At 44.1% G+C, this 17,086-nt stretch overlaps 3 protein-coding genes across 3 annotated transcripts; 1 reads left to right on the top strand and 2 right to left on the bottom strand.

Moving 5' to 3' along the window:
- The first annotated feature begins 2,014 nt into the window (after positions 1–2,014).
- On the top strand, positions 2,015–4,922 carry LOC110875600. Its single transcript, XM_022123798.2, has 4 exons — positions 2,015–2,563; positions 2,645–3,409; positions 3,491–4,538; positions 4,624–4,922. The coding sequence occupies exons 1-4, from the start codon at positions 2,203–2,205 to the stop codon at positions 4,730–4,732; spliced, it is 2,283 nt and encodes a 760-aa protein (XP_021979490.2). The 5' UTR covers positions 2,015–2,202; the 3' UTR covers positions 4,733–4,922.
- A 99-nt stretch (positions 4,923–5,021) lies between these two features.
- Positions 5,022–8,313, bottom strand: LOC110875601. Its single transcript, XM_035976916.1, has 3 exons — positions 7,830–8,313; positions 5,983–7,697; positions 5,022–5,042 (listed from the first exon to the last, which is right to left on the bottom strand). The coding sequence occupies exons 1-3, from the start codon at positions 8,311–8,313 to the stop codon at positions 5,022–5,024; spliced, it is 2,220 nt and encodes a 739-aa protein (XP_035832809.1).
- Positions 8,314–13,229: 4,916 nt separating this feature from the next.
- Positions 13,230–15,798, bottom strand: LOC110877493. Its single transcript, XM_022125642.2, has 4 exons — positions 15,260–15,798; positions 14,592–14,662; positions 13,958–14,351; positions 13,230–13,608 (listed from the first exon to the last, which is right to left on the bottom strand). The coding sequence occupies exons 1-4, from the start codon at positions 15,350–15,352 to the stop codon at positions 13,441–13,443; spliced, it is 726 nt and encodes a 241-aa protein (XP_021981334.1). The 5' UTR covers positions 15,353–15,798; the 3' UTR covers positions 13,230–13,440.
- Between the last annotated feature and the right edge of the window lie 1,288 nt (positions 15,799–17,086).

Below are 17,086 nucleotides of genomic sequence, written 5' to 3'. Positions count from 1 at the left end.
TTTTTTATAATATGTATGTTGAAACAATGGTTAACACAAGGATAACCAAGAGAGTCGTTTCACTTAGGGGGTTCAACCTCTTCTCTCGCTCGTATCAAAAGGCTTGAAATCTGCAAAACAGTAAACACCGTTAGTCTCGTTAAGAGGGAGAAGGGGGTTTTCCCTCTTAACCAGGCTCCGGCGTGAGAATAAGTACTGCTTTGAGATGGATAAAACAGTGTGTGTATAGAGTGAGTAAAGAGAGCCAAGAAGAATCCTCAACCTGAATGATGAAGGGTCCTATTTATAACCGGATGGTGAAGAAGGAGGAAGCAGCTGTGCCAGCTGTGGGTGTGTACCAGCTGTCCGACCAAGGGGAATATCCTCTTGGTCTGCTCTGTCGCGAAGGGTGTAGTGGTACACGTGGCGTCCTTCTATTTGCTTACGCTGGATACCTCGTACTGGTTGCGTCAGACTTGCTCCCTGGATTGTCGCAGGCCTATGTGGCCTCCTCTCAATGGTGACACGTGTTGTCCTTTATGTTGGGCAAAGCATCTTTTATGCCAGCTATGAACCGCCTAGATGTCTTCTGGAAGCTTCTAGAAGGTTCTGGTGACATGGATGCCTTGTGTGCACAAAAAGTGGTGTGGTCCCTGCCATGTAGGCAGGGAATTGGGACCATACCTCTTCAAGTCCCCCCAGTCCAGTGTGCCTTCTAGTTGAGTTGATCGTCTAGGGGGGATTCTGGACTTATGAGAGTTGTGGTTTCTATGCATCGCGTTGAAGTTGGTGAATATAAGGTGAGCCAAGTGGGCGCGTGCCGTCTGGTTATTGGCTCTCTGAAAAAGTGAGCCAAATGGACGCATGCCGCATGGGTTTGGCCTTTTTGAAGAAGGTGAGCCAAATGGACGCATGCCGCATGGGTTTTGGCCCTTTGAAAAAAGTGAGCCAAATGGACGCATGCCGCATGGGTTTTGGCCCTTTGAAAAAGGTGAGCCAAATGGACGCATGCCGCATGGGTTTTGGCCCTTTGAAAAAAGTGAGCCAAATGGACGCATGCCGCATGGGTTTTGGCCCTTTGAAAAAAGTGAGCCAAATGGACGCATGCCGCATGGGTTTTGGCCCTTTGAAAAAAGTGAGCCAAATGGACGCATGCCGCATGGGCTTTGGCCCTTTGAAAAAAGTGAGCCAAATGGACGCATGCCGCATGGGCTTTGGCCCTTTGAAAAAAGTGAGCCAAATGGACGCATGCCGCATGGGTTTTGACTCTCTTGAAAAAGTGAGCCAAATGGACGCATGCCGCATGGGTTTTGACTCTCTTGAAAAAGTGAGTCAAATGGACGCATGCCGCATGGGTTTTGGCCCTTTGAAAAAAGTGAGCCAAATGGACGCATGCCGCATGGTTTTTGGCCCTTTGAAAAAAGTGAGCCAAATGGACGCATGCCGCATGGGTTTTGGCTCTCTTGTGCTTTCTTCTGTTGGAAGTTTGGTGGTTATGGGGAAGCGTTTGGTGTGACCGTCTGACGTCCCTGTCTTTTCGGAGGCGAACAGTTGCTTTTGCAGTGACTTTCTGTCACATCAGCAGACCCTGTCGCCCATGCTTCCCGAAAAACGAGCCGACGTCTTCTCTCTCTTGTGACGTGTCAGTCATCTATTGGGCGCTTTTCCTGCTTCCTGACGCCCCACTATCTCTCGCATTAAATGCGATGAGTATAAATAGGGGAAACGGTTGCTCCTTTCTCCCTCATCTTCGAGTTTCTAAGTGTGGTTTTCTCCTTTTCTTCTTCTTTTGCTCTTCTTACCCTTCATATTTTCCTGGTTTCTAAGTGTCTTACTCTTGATTTTTCTTATGGCGGAGAAAAATCCTACTCAAAAGAAAAGGAAACAACGGAGTAGGGGTCCTCCTGGCCCAGATCAAGCCGTCATCAGTTGGAAAGAGGAAGAATTTCATAACCTCGTTAGAGGACATAACTTTCGACCTGAGTGGGGGGCTCGATATCCTCCGTCTGGATCTACTGCACTGGATGCCCCCCCCCCGGTTTTATCACTTTATACGCTGCTTTTTTCCGGGAAGGCAATTTTAGGTTGCCCATTACTAAGTTTGTTGCCGACGTTCTGAGAGGTTATGGTCTTCATATTTCTCAAATAAATGCTATTGGGCTCCCCCGGATTACTCACTTCGAGTTTGTTTGCCGGTCTTATCGAGTTGAACCGACGTTTCAAATGTTCAACACTTTTTATAGCGTGACATATTCTAGTGGTTTTTATTCCTTTCAAGCTAGGACGGGGGTTGTCCCGGTGTGTTCTGTCCCAATAAAGGGTATTCATGACTGGAAGCAGAAGTTTTTCTACATTCGTCGCGGCGTGATTCCGTCGGAGATGACGTACAGGCAGGTGGCTCAAGGGATCCCGAGGGTGGATTCATTGGAGGATTTTGCTGCCCAAGAATGGTACGGGAGGATAACCGCCAAGGCAACTGCCATTTCTCAGCTGGATGAAATGGCCTTGGTTGGTGCTGGGATGAGCATGCTATGGGTGCCTAAGCATCCTTTGGGTCAGCCTGTGTACAGTCATCGGGGCAAATGTATGATTCCTTCTTATGTTGTTGGTTGTTTATTTCCTTTTAGGCTTGTCATGTATCTTTAGTTTTGTTGTCTTTCTGCAGTTGGTTACAGCTTGTTGAATGCTTTGGATCCCAAGGCAGCGGGTGCTATGGTTGAAGCCATCCAGGCTGATGGTAACCCAACATGGCTAGATCAAATACGAGATCGCTTCTTACACCCTACCGAGCAAAGTTTGAGCCGATATGCTGCTGAAGTTCTTGGTGAGGATGTTTGGGATGACTTTGTTAACTCTGATCAAGAGGATGTCATCGTTGTTTCCAGTGGGAGTTCTGGTCGGGGTGGCGAAGATCTAACGTCTCGTTCCGCGCGTGCAGGTACCGTGCCTGGTGGCGATGCTGAACCGGTACATGAGGTTGTTGGAGACGATGATGATGCGGAAGCGTCTATTGATCCGTCTGCTCAGTTGGAGACGAGGAAGAAAGCTCGGACTGATAGGTCTGGAAGGAGAGGAGAGGGAGCTGAGGGTGGAGCTGCCGGATCTTCTCGTAAGCGACCCTCCATTCTTTCTTATCTAGATTATGTAGTAGTGTCTGATACGTTGTCTGGCTTAGGCCCTGGGGAGGTGCGTCAAGAGTCTGATCCTGATGATAGGGCTACTTTAACCGAGCATATGAAGAAGAAATCTTTGGATGATCATAAACGTCGTCTTGATGAGCAAGCTGCTGCCCTTCTCGCGGCCAAGAGGGCTAAGCTTCAGAAAGAGGCCCCTCCGGCGCCTTCAGAGTCTGAGGTTGACTTGGGTGTATTCAGTGGTGGTCGAGGAAACTTGTTGGAGGAGATATATGCTGCTTCTGCTCCTCGCCCTGGTGAGTTATTATTGACAGTATTTTTGTCTTGTTTCTTTTTTTTTTTTTTTTTTGCGTTTGTTGATTGTTGCTTTGTTGCAGTGCTTAAAACGGGTAAGAAACCTCGACCAGTGGATATCTCTCAAATTACTCCACCTACTTCTCCTCCGTCGAGGACTGCTGGTTTGACTCCTTCACGAGACGATGTTGAGGTGAATGTGGAGGGTGGTGAAACTGGAGGTGGAGGTGGTGCTGAAGGTGGTGGTGATGTTGGGGGTAATGAGACTGCGGGTAATGTTGCGGCGGGTGACAAGGGTAAGGGAATTGAACTGGATGTGGAGTCTAGTGAGACTACTCCGCCGCAGACCATTTATACCAAGCGTCCACCTGGTGATGGAGCCGCGTCTGGCACTGTGCGATCTTCGCACTTTGAACGTGTGCCTGAGGATTCGTGGGATAACCCGGCATGTGATGATATGCCTCATGCTCCCCGTTGGAATCTTGTGCAGGGTTCTCGCATGGATGATTTGGACAACTGTCATCAGTTTTTCTCTTTGTCTCTACCGCCCGCTGAGAGGATGTTTCAGAAAACCCGTAACCGCTTTGCTCTTATGGATGATCATGTTAGGGCTGGGGTCAACTTTTTTGCCACTTCTCAAGAAATCCTTCGTGAATGGCGGTCTATGGGGGAAGAGATTCTTGAGTTTGAAGAGTCTAAGAAGGCTTTCTCTGAGGAAAGAGAAAAGTTTAACGCGGAGAAGAAAGGGCTGCAATGGAGGGTTGCGGAAGCTGAGCGAAAGCTCGAAGAACAGAAAAAGTTGAGTGAGCAGAAACAAAAAGATTGGGAATCTGCCTGCGCGCGCACGAACTTAGAGATGCAATCTCAGCGCGATGCTATTGTTCGTTTATCCGGTGAGAAGACGGCCTTGGCTGATGAGGCTAATCAGGTGCGGCTTGCTGCAGAGAAAAAGGAGAAAGAGTATATTGCTCGGATTGACAAGCTAGAACTTCTTGCACAAGAAAAGCGTCTGAATGTGAGACTGCTCAGCGTCTTCTTGATGAGAAGACGGCGGAGTGTCGTGCCTCTGAACTCCTTGCTGAGGAAACCGCAGCTGATACTAGGTGGTTGTTATCTCGTGGTGTTCCCCTGGTAACTTTTCTTCTCTTTTGTTTTTCCTTTTTGTTTTTTGCATGTTCTTCCTTGTCATTTTATTTACTCCCTGTGTTTCGTGTAGCTTGCTGATCGTATCGTACATTCGTCGGAACTTGCCAACTATATGTTTGAGTTGGGCGTGGCAGGTTATAACAGCGGACGCAAGTTTGGGTATGCTGAGGGTAGATTAGCTGCTGCCAATAACGATAAGGATTACAAGTTTGAGTTGTATAAGGCTGATTGTGATGGTGCGTATGCTGAGAAGCGTCGAGCATTTGCGATGCTTGACTTTGCTGTTGTGAAGGCTGCTGGCAAATTGGCCCTCAAAGCTGATGGAGTTGCTTTGTTGAAGAAAGCATTGGGAGATGACGGCGCTGGTGGTGCAGGTAGTGCTGGTCCCAGCCGTCCTTAAGTGGAAGTTTCCGGCCTGTGTGCCGCGTATAGCCTTGTATGGGCTTGTAATGGTGTTTTAAGACAATTTCATATTTCGTACCTGCGGTGCTATGTATTTTGACAATTATACTGTTACTTTTATCTTAGTTATGTGATATTTTTGGTATCGTCACAATATGTGCATGTTTTAATTACTTTGATTAGGTGTCACGAATGAATGATGGCGCTGACAGGTGATGTTGTGTTACTACAACGTTTTTATTCTGTCGTTTAAGTATGCGCGCTTGCATGTGACATACGAAGTGATCGAGTTGCAGGTTGTTGTGTGAGCTCAGCTGGGATTACAGCCTTGGGAGCATTACAATGTTTAGTTGCCTTGCTATCGATATTTTCGTGTTTATATGGGCACGAAGTTATGTTTTTTGGCGTTTTGTAGGCTTTGGTTGTGTTTTCGACCCGGCTGTGCACTTGGCTGTGACGAGCCTTGGAGGTCTACAACGTTTCCTATGGTCGAGCCATTGATGTTTTCGTGTACGCCCGAAGTGATAAATGCAGTTGTGACAAAAAATTTGCCTGAAGTAAATATAGCCAAACACTTCTTGTATTAGGTAAATGTGTCGGCGATTCGCCCTATACGATTACATGTTTATATGTAGCATTTTCGTAACTGTTGGGCATTCCAGGTTCGTGGAACCTCTTTGTCGTTCATGGTGCGTAGCTTGTATGCTCCCTTGCCGAGGACCTCATCGATGATGTACGGGCCTTCCCATTTGGGAGCCAGTTTTCCCGGTTTTTCTGCGTTGGACGCTTCATTGTCCCTTAAGACATAATCGCCTGGGTTGAAGGTGCAGATCCGGACTCGGGAGTTGTAATATTTTTCAAGCTTTGTCTTGTATTTGGCTTCGTTGATTGCTGCCATCTCTCTCCGTTCTTCTAGGAGGTCCAGGTCGATCCTCCTTTCTTCTTCGTTATTGATCAGATTCATGGAGAGCATTCTCGGAGATGGAAGCCCGATTTCTGCTGGAATCACAGCCTCGGACCCATAGACCAAGCTGAACGGTGTTTCTCCATTGCTTGTCTTGGGCATTGTTCTATGGGCCCATAATATGCTTGGTAGCTCGTCGACCCATCCTCGTCTTTTTTCACCGAGTCTTGCTTTGATGCCATCAACGATGCTCTTATTGACTGCTTCAACTTGACCATTCCCTTGCGGATGTGCGACCGACGAGAAGGTGTGTTCAATGTTTAGTTCCTTGAACCATCGTTCGAGATCATCTGCTGCAAAATTTGTACCATTGTCGGTGATGATTCGGAGTGGCAGGCCGAAACGGCATATGATTTGTTCCCAGATAAATCGTTTAACGACTGCCGATGTGGTTGACGCAAGTGCTTTTGCTTCCACCCACTTGGTGAAATAATCGACCGCGACGATGATGAACTTGACTGCCCCCGGAGCTTCTGGGAAAGGGCCCACCATGTCTATGCCCCATTGCTGAAAGGGCCATGCGGTTGTTACTGGCACCAACTCGTTTTTTGGACGCATGGTTTTTGGTGCGTGCCGTTGGCAGCCGCTGCATTTTCTTAATTCCTTCACGGCATCGAGGTGCATTCCGGGCCAGTAGTAACCGGCGTTCATTACTTTAGCCACTACCATGCGCGGCCCGGCGTGGATGCCGCAAATGCCTTCATGTACTTCCCGGATCAGATAATTTGCGTCGTCGGCGTCAACACATCTTAGCAGCGGGCCGAGATATGACTTTCGGTACAATATCCCGTCCGCCATTTGATAATGCTCTGATTTATACTGGATTTTCCGCGCCTCCGCTTTATTTTCTGGAAGTATCCCGGACTGTAAGTACATGATGATGGGTGTCATCCAGGACGTGGTTCCTGTTTGGATGACGCTGACTTCTCGGAGTGGGACAGACGGGTTGCTTAAAACTTCTATGCGTACGTCTTTGGCTAGGTGCTGAAAACTTGTCGACGCGAGCTTGCTTAAGGCGTTTGCCGGCTTGTTTTCACTGCGGTTTATGTGGTGCACCTTGTAAGAATAGAAAGTTTGCAGCAACGTCTTTGCTTGGTTGAGATAGAGTGCCATTATGTCTCCTTTGGCTTCGTATTGACCGTTGATTTGGCCTGCCACTAGCATGGAGTCCACATGTGCCTCGATATGTCGGACTCCCATTTTGATTGCCAAGCGCAAGCCGGCCAGAAAGGCTTCATACTCTGCTTCGTTATTTGTGCTCTTGAAGTCTAGACGTATGGCGTAAGTGAACTCGCGTTTGTCAGGGCTCACTAGCCGTAGCCCCGCGCCTGCCCCATCTTCGTTGGACGCACCGTCAGTATACAGCAGCCATGGCTCTTCGGTTTGTTTTTTCTCCGCTTTCTCCATCGCCTTGCACTCTCTGTCTTTGTCATCCGGGACTTCCGTCATGAAGTCTGCCAAAACTTGGCCTTTTATCGACGGTCGTGGTCTGAAGACTACGTTGTGTCCCCCTAGCTCTATCGCCCATTTGGCCAACCTTCCTGATATTTCCGGCCTTGCTAGGATATTCCCAATATTGTAATTTGTTAACACGTGGATCACGTGATTGGCGAAATATCGGCGCAGCCTTCTTGACGCGTGAATCAGTGCAAGGACAAGCTTTTCCATGATTGCGTATCTTGTTTCTGGGTCGGTTAAGGTTCTGGACACATAATACACAGGTGTTTGGACACCTTGTCGATCAACCAGCAATACGGCACCGACGGCCCTGTCGGAAGCTGAGAGGTACAAGACCAAAGGCTCTCCTTTGTTTGGTGCGGTTAGAGTTGGCAGCTTGATGAGACAGTCTTTCATCTCGCGGAACGCATTTTCTGCTTCCGGAGTCCATTGGAATTGGGTTTTCTTCATGCAGTTTCGTAAGGTCTTGATGAATGGGAAGGATTTTGCCGCGTGGTTAGCTAGGAATCGATTGAGGGCTGCCAATCGTCCTGCGAGCTTTTGCATATCTTTGATGCTTGCTGGTGAAGGCATCCTCTCTATGGCCTGGACCTTTTCTGGGTTCACCTTAAAACCGTCTTTGGTGACTATGAAGCCCAGAAACTTTCCTTCCTCCATTCCGAATGAGCACTTTGCTGGATTCAGTTTGATGCTCACGCTGCGCAGCGTGTTGAAGGTTTTCTGAATATTTGTCAGCATCGCGCTCTCCTCCCTGCTCATGATTACCAGATCATCCATGTATACCTCGATGTATTTACCGATGGCGTCACTAAATGTTTCGTTCATCAACCGTTGATACGTAGCACCTGCATTCTTTAAGCCGAACGGCATCTTGGTGTAGCAGTATAGCCCCGTTGGCGTGCGGAATGCGGTTTTATCCTCGTCTTGAACAGCCATCTGGACCTGGTGGTATCCTTTGTAGCAATCCAGAAAACATTTCCACCGAAACGTTGCCAAAGAATCTATTTTCTCGTCTATGTCTGGCAACGCATAGCAGTCACGGGGACATGCTTTGTTCAGATCCTTGTAGTCGACGCACATTCTCCAACTACCATTCGGTTTCTTTACCATAACTGGGCTTGCTACCCACGTTTGGTACCGGACTTCCCTGATGATTCCTGCGTTTAGTAGTTCTAACACTTGTTCTTTCATTGCATCATGTTTGATGTCCCCCAGATGTCGTTTGGCATGCACTACTGGCTTTGCATCCTCTGAGACGTTTAGCCGATGTTCCGCTATATGCCGTGGAACACCAACCATATCGGCCGGTGTCCAGGCGAACACGTCCATGTTGTCATGCAGTAGTTTCTTTAGCGCCGCACGCGTTAGGTCAGACATTGCGGGTCCTAAAGTGACCGTTTGTTCTGGGTATGCGCTATTCAATACCCATTTTTCTGCCTCTCTGCGCGGTGCGGGCTTGCTTGCTTTTGCCGGCCTGATTTCGTCTGTTGCTAGCACTTCCTTGCTTGCGTATATCAACGCAATGCCTGTTTCGGTTGGAAAGCCTATGGCAGAATGTGGTGCGGAACAGATCATACTGAAATCTCCTTGGGATTCTCGTCCTAAGAGGATGTCATGTCTTGAATGTGCCGGTAGAACCATGAATGTGACTTCTTCAGTTCTTGAATTTCTCCCATCAGAAAGTAATACTGGGAAAGATATTTGTCCTAGGGGAAAGACGGCCTCGTTGCAGAATCCAGTTAATGGGTAGTCAACTGGTTCTAGGCGCGCCTTATCCTCTTGGTCGAATTGATTGAAGCACTGTTCATATATGATGTCTGCGGTGCTTCCGGGATCAATAAAGATGTAATCTGTTTGGTAGTGGCCGATCACCCCTGGAATGACTATTGGCCGCTTTTCTCTTGGACCCCCCCTGACAACTGGGAACACTACTTGCTTCTCGCGCCATGAATCATCCTGCGAGCGTTTGTTGTAGTTTTTTCTTGGTCGCCGTGGTCCTCCTTGCACCATATGAGTTTCTAGCCTTCTGAGCTTCTTGTTGTCTGGGCCTTCATCTCTTCGTTGTATCTGGCGGTAATCGCGCTTTCCTCCTTTGACTAAGTGACCGAGCTTTCCGTCTCTTAGAGCTCTTTCGATTTCTTGCTTTAAGCTAAAGCAATCATCGGTCAAGTGGCCCGTATCTTTGTGGAATTCACAGAAGAGATTTGGGTCCTGACCCCTTTTGTTGCGCATCTGCAAGGGTGGTTTGAACTGATGGTTCTCTGTAGCTAAGACTTCAGAAGGTGTTTTGGTTAATGGAGTCCATTGCTTTTCTCTATTTTCGCGCTTTACCTCTTTTCGATGGGCTATTTGATTGATCGTATGGCGTGCGTCGTCCCGTGGGGGGCTTCTTTCTCTGTGTGTGGATGCCTTCCAGGGTTGATTTCTGCCCCTTCTGTTGTTTCGGTCATTGTGATTGTGTGCACGCTGACGGTGGTCATCACCGGTCAGTTGCCTGTCTGTTTGTGCGATGGTTTTGGCCGCTTCAATGAAAGTTTCCCAATCTTTGGGGCCTCCGTCTCGTCCTTTGATTCGCTTTATTAAATCATCGCACTTTACCGCGCGCATGAAGTGCGCACGCATCATCTTTTCCGGTATGTCTCCGATTTCCAAACATTCTTTGTTGTACCTCGTAATAAAATCCTCTACGCTTTCGTAGTCTTTTCTGTATATGTTCAAACAATCACCTGGGTCTCTGGCGTGTCTTCGCTGTTGAGAAAAGTGTGCTAAGAATTTCTCTCGGAAGTCGACCCATGATTTGATTTTTCCGGCTGGTAAGTTGTCGAACCAGATGCGTGCCGCACCAACGAAAGTTTGAGCGAACAAGTGACACCATGTTGGTAGGTTCCAACCACCTGTTGCTCCTGCGCCTTTGAACACCTGGAGGTGATCGTCTGGGTCCGTCAGCCCGTTGTATTTACCTACGTTGTGCGGAAGCTTTGTTTTATCAATGGCCGCGCATGCAATTTCTCGGATAAATTTTGAATTTTCAGCCATGTCCTCAGGACGATAGCTTAGGGTGTAATCATGCTCTGCCTTTGGGTCATACCCCGCACGTTTGATTGGTTTGTATGCTTCATGCTCCGGATGGAGCCTGCTGAATACTGTGGATTCCCCGTTGTATGTTGGGTCATCTTCATCTTCATCCCATTCCGTGTTCATGTTACGTGCGCCCAAACGGGTCTGGATTGGTTTTCGGTGCAGGGTGGAGTTTTGCACGAAATTACTCTCTGTTTCGGCATAAGTGTCGCGCGTGTCTTGCACACTGGGTTTTCTTATATTCTGCACTGGCCCTCTTTCTGGACGTAAGTTCCATGCGTTGGTCTGCTGAGCCGTGTGTGTGCTCAGAGACCTTGGCTGCGGAGTTGCAAATGTTGTTTGGTTGGCCTGTGCTTGGAGCAGGGCTTGCTGTGCGCTAAGTTGCGTGTAAACTAAGTTTATGGACGCCATTTGTTCGGCGTACCAGGAGGCTAGAGTTTTTCCTTCTGGTAGCCCTAAGAGTGCAGAGTAATTGAGCTGTGTTGGTTCCGATGGAGCAGAAGGGCCTGCTCCATGACTTAAACTTGGCATCGGGGGAGGCACGTGGTGCAAGGTCCCCGTCGGAGTTTGGAACGCAGCTCCGTTTGTGTTTTGTGTAACGGTTCTTGTTGGTGTTTGGAAGGCGGGTCCAGTCGTTGTGTGACTAACAGCCCTGGATGCACTTCCAAAGATGGATGGAAACTCATTGTTCAGCTGGCTTTCTTGGATTGTCTCGTTCCTTTGACCTCGTTGGACGTGTGCCGTGTCCGAAACGAGTTCAAAAGAAGAGATTTCTCCGTCAGCTGGGTGTGAATGATTCTGGTCTGCCATTTTCACGAGTGTTTTCTAAAAGAGGAAAAGAGGTGAGAGTGGTCTTGCAAAAAAGCGGATGGCGCCAATGTTGAAACAATGGTTAACACAAGGATAACCAAGAGGGTCGTTTCACTTAGGGGGTTCAACCTCTTCTCTCGCTCGTATCAAAAGGCTTGAAATCTGCAAAACAGTAAACACCGTTAGTCTCGTTAAGAGGGAGAAGGGGGTTTTCCCTCTTAACCAGGCTCCGGCGTGAGAATAAGTACTGCTTTGAGATGGATAAAACAGTGTGTGTATAGAGTGAGTAAAGAGAGCCAAGAAGAATCCTCAACCTGAATGATGAAGGGTCCTATTTATAACCGGATGGTGAAGAAGGAGGAAGCAGCTGTGCCAGCTGTGGGTGTGTACCAGCTGTCCGACCAAGGGGAATATCCTCTTGGTCTGCTCTGTCGCGAAGGGTGTAGTGGTACACGTGGCGTCCTTCTATTTGCTTACGCTGGATACCTCGTACTGGTTGCGTCAGACTTGCTCCCTGGATTGTCGCAGGCCTATGTGGCCTCCTCTCAATGGTGACACGTGTTGTCCTTTATGTTGGGCAAAGCATCTTTTATGCCAGCTATGAACCGCCTAGATGTCTTCTGGAAGCTTCTAGAAGGTTCTGGTGACATGGATGCCTTGTGTGCACAAAAAGTGGTGTGGTCCCTGCCATGTAGGCAGGGAATTGGGACCATACCTCTTCAATGTATGTATTATTTCTAGTTATTATTAGTTTTTTAATAGCAAAGATGATGCTCCAACTGATTTATTTGATTTTTTTGATAACACAACCTAGATAATTCAATGTAATTATTTCGTTTCCTTAGAGGGTGGGGCGTGATGAAACACCACCACCACCACCCCCTTAGAGTTTGCAAGGGTAGTTGTCGTTTAAGGTGTGAGTGAGGAGGTGAGGTCTATGGTTCTAAGGTGTATGTGATTGATGAGTGGAGTAAAAGAGTGAGGTCTATGGTTTTAGGGTACTTGTGGGTAGGCGCTGTCACGTTTTAGTGGTAATATCCTTGAACGGGGCAGTGCAGGATTGGACGAGGCTATGGTAATACCCTTAGGTGCCCCTTCCACCCTTAGACCGTTGTTAGCATCTCACGCTTCACCTACGTGAATAACTAGGATTCTGGGGTAAGCCAGCATTAAACACCACCTCAACCCCGGTGTGATGGGCGTTAATTAGTGGTGACGTGACTTCCATCATGGCTGTGAGATGCAGAGCTCATGCTTTCAAGTTTCAACTAATCACTAACGAACAATTTACCTTCTTTTTTCTTTAATTTGAATATTATTTTAATGGCTAATGATTATTGAAATCATTACACACAAAAGTAAAAGTAAATAAGTCAGAGCTCATGTGAAAGTAAATAAGTGAAAGCTCATGTTTATATAACAGAAACGTGACAATCTTTTTGACATGCCAGTGAACCATAAGACATGGTGTTAGAGCATGATACCTATCTTTTTAGAAAATCTTCTCAACCCTAAACATTACAAACGCGTCACCTTAGCTGTCACATCATATTAATTCTAAACACCGTCACAAACTAATTTCTCCTCCAACGCCACATCATTTTTCAAACAACCATAAAATAATAGTGTGTATGTATATATGTGAGTATGAGAGAGAGGCCCAATGTTTCATATGTTATGCAAGCAAACGTGAATACATCGGGGGATGTCCGTTTTTTGAGCCATGTAGGTCATTCGGTTTTTTTTTTTTTTTTTTTTTTTTTCTACAGTTGGTTGCTAGGGGAGTGCTTGGTTGAAAACGAACTGGGCCAACCTAAAACCTTTTTAAACAGGAAAACTGAAGAGTTTCTTACTGGTTAAGCATTATACTAGGTCTGAATAGTTAAGACCTATAATCTGAATTTGGCAGACATTTGCCTCTAAACAGTTAAGTATTATACTGGCTCTTAATGATTCAGAATTTCCATTCACAACCCCAATAACAAGAATATATAAAATCTGCCACAAACGTCCACCAACTAACCATACTGCCACTCAAAATCAATATCACAAAGTAGATCTTTATCTTCCATTTTGAGACCCACAAATCTATCAAGTAAAAAACCCTTTTTACAAAAAAAAAAAAAAAAAAAAAAAAAAAAAAAAAAAAAGAAGTTAAAACCACCATAATGAACTTCATACTCTTACAGCCACAGGATCTTGCCAGGAGACCTTCCTCTTCCCAACATTCCTAAAGATGGATAACCGCACATCTGTGGGCTGCTCGTCAACGCCATTTCTGATCAAACCATGCATTACAGGATCAAACGCCTCACATTGCTCTTGTACTTCCTCTTCTTCTCTCTGGAGCCAAGACACATAGTTAGAATGAACTAAATCAGATGGGTTGGGTCAAGTTGACCCGCAAGCACTTTTTGTCCGGTTGTTCTTTAATTATTTATTTTGTTACATATGGTTGGAAAAACTACATAATTTACAATAGCAATCTATATTTTCTTTTATAAAAGCAATTTAGAAGGCTGTATGCATTAGAGTTTTAATTCAAAGCAACTTTTGGCCCGTTTGACCCATTATCTCTTAGCCTTAAATTCTTTTTACCCCTTTGATACGTTTGACCCATTCACAAGTAAACAAAAAGAAAATATTGCCACCAAAAAAAATCGTACAGTTCAAAAAAGTCTAGATAACTTACAAATATCTGGTTCAGGTCAATTTCAGGCTTTCGTGTTTGACCTGAAGGTTCTTGACTTCCAAAAGCGGCGTCTTTCTGACTCAAATCAAGAAACGTGGATGCCTTTGGTCCATTGATCCTGACCCTTTGGTTCGCAATCACTCTTTGAACCGATTGCTGTTTTACACCATAAAAAGAATCTTCAAGAGTCGAGTAAAATTCAGGTGACGGTATGCTTCGAGGAGCTTTTTTCATCCCTGAAGGTGGTAACTTAAGTAAAGTTTTCTGCTTTTCCGTATGAACCTTTTCTTTATTACTTTTTCTGATCTGGGTCGGCTGTGGGTTCATAAAAGCTTGTTCTTGTAGGGTCGACGACTTGTTTTTTAATAGAAATTTGCGTCTTCGCCTCAAGAACCTGTGAATGCAGACAACGAAACACAAGAAAACAAATTTAGAGAAAAAATATTGAACCAGTTACCTAAAACGGGTTAGATTTTGATAGCACCAATGGACTGATGCAAAGAATAAATTGCTTGGTATTTAAATACCATTAACTAGCAGAACGAACGTGCGTTTTAATAACAAATATATAGCGTTTAACTAGAAAAAAACTCGATTAGAACTAGCTTATAATTAACTTTAATTCATATCATACCTAACTTCAGCTTGTAAGGTTAGTTTCTTCTGCTTTAAGACCATCAAATTGTTTCTTGCAGCCTCTGTTTCCTGTTAAATAGCATGCAAATATAAATTATGTTAAATAATCTTCAAATCCCTTCAAGAAATAACTCAAAATCCATATTTCGGTTTATATATCCAAAATCCAAACTGTTCTGGTTGAAAAATAACATATATGTGGTACTTATGAAAGATTTTGGACAAATTACTACAAGAAAAATAAACTTAAAACTAACTTTTTATTTTTTTATTTTTTTTTTTTTTCATTCATGAAACATGGTTAATCACTCAATTGTTAAAGGCATAATTATTGTCAATTTTGAGCAAGAAAATTATCAAAAAAACAACTAATACACATAGATCACAAAGACTAAAGATCATATGCAATAACTAATTGATAAAAAAAAAAAAAAAAAAAAAAAAAAAACTAGAAAATACTAAAGATCTATGCATCATATGTTCATCATCAGCCTAAAGATGTAAAGGTATCAAAGAACCCTAACTAATATCATTAAACAAAACCTACCCACAACACAACACAACACAACAGATCAACAAAAACCAAAAAAAAGCATAAAGATCAAACCTTTAGATCAAAAGAACAAGAACCCTAAGACCCTCAAAAACAAGAAAATATTACATCACCTGTTGCAACTCCATGTAATCCTGAAAAAGGGTTTGGTGCTTAAATCTTGCCCTAGCATCCTCATAACCCAATTTCATCTTTTTACTCATCATCAGATCTCAATTTCCCAAAAGGGGTTGCAAGAAAAATAATAATAATAATAATAATAATAGTAATAAGAAAGATGAGAGGTTGTGGGTATCAAAGACTTTAAATGAAGAAAGATGAACCGGTGGTGGTGATAAGAAGAAGGTTCCTGTTTTTTTTTTCTTGTGTTGTTTGTGGTGAAAAGTTGAAATTGTGAGCCAACAGAAAGCCCCCAAAAAAGACCATATTTTAGGGGGTTGCAGAGGGGCAAAACTGTGAATAAAGTGGTTGGAATGTGAAGATGTTGGTCTTGAATTGATTGATTTGTTTCCAAGATTTTGTTTTTTGATAAATGTTTAAGGGTCAGTTGGGCCATTGATTATGGACTTTTGTTATGGGGTGTGAATAAAGAAATAGAAATTTCAGAGAATGAGGGAGGGAGGGAGGATCAGGATGATATGAATGTGTATGTGTTGGGTGTGGTGGGGTAGCTTGTTTTTAGGCTTGAGGTTCGTTGGTGTTTGGTTTTAACTTTGATTGTGATGGTGAGTCAGATAGGAAATTACTATTTTGCCCTGACTGTGCAAACCTTGTTGGAGGTTTCTTTTCCCACACCTCAAACCTCCATGTGCAAATCTGGTGTATCCTCACTGTGAATGACGATAATGCCCTTAAAAGTATATTGAATTATATATTTCATAATTTGCCCTCTATTAATTCACAGAAAAGTTTTAATGTTTTATGAGTTAGTTCTACTATTCAATTTCCTTTTGATTTATTCTACTATTCAATAGAATAGAATAGAATAGAACAGAATAGAATAGAATCATTGGTTCATATATTCTGATTTTACTATATATATTTACTAATTTTGGTTTGTAAGAGTTGCAATTTATTTTTTTTCATATTTTTCATCCCAATGGTTTTTGTCCTTTACAACTTTGTCATAAAACATTTTTTTATGGTTACCTCAATACTTTCACTTTAAACTTTGGTCTCATGTACTTTTTATCATTCACAAATTTATCGTTTTACGTTTTAGTCTAAATTTGTGACACACATTACAATACGTGTGTGTGATTCAAAGTTTTTATCGTTTTACATTTCATCAAGGACTATTATGATGAACAACATACTTAGTCCCCAAATATTTCTTTACTAAACCTAAAGTAACTGAAGTTCCACAACCGATCGCTGTAATCAGTTAAAAGATATAACACACACAGAGGCTTAAACACATCAATTCATCGTTTCACTATGATTTGATTTTATGTATTATTGATTTCTTCACAAAAATAGTTGTGGATACGCATCCAGTAGTTTGTACTCTTTTGGTTTTTTTCCAACTACTGCACAAGTTGACACATGAAGGTAAGCTCATGTAAGAGTTTATTCTTCTTCTACCAACTATATTACAACTCTCGTCTTCGAACTGGCAACATTTTTGCCTTTGTTTCTTTGGCTATAAGATGGAGATTAAGTATTGGTACCGGACGATTGGGTGCCTGGGGTGTTGAACTCGACACTCTACGTTTGTAAAATTCAAAATCGTTTAGAGAACAAATGAGAACGAATTGGCTAAATTTGAATTCCGTCCAAACATGGTTGTATGTATCAACAACATCAAGAAAGGCTTGGTAAGAATTAAAAGCAACAAGCCCAAAAAGAAAAAAAACATGTTGTACAAGAAAATATGGAGACTCGGTAAGAACTAAAGAAGATGTAAAATTTGTACGGAATTTTTAAATTTATATAAAAAG

This window comes from Helianthus annuus, chromosome 9 (assembly GCF_002127325.2).
Source record: "Helianthus annuus cultivar XRQ/B chromosome 9, HanXRQr2.0-SUNRISE, whole genome shotgun sequence".
Taxonomy (NCBI): Eukaryota; Viridiplantae; Streptophyta; class Magnoliopsida; order Asterales; family Asteraceae; genus Helianthus; species Helianthus annuus.
The sequence above is the reverse complement of the archived record's forward strand: the minus strand, read 5'-3'. Positions and strand labels throughout refer to the sequence as shown.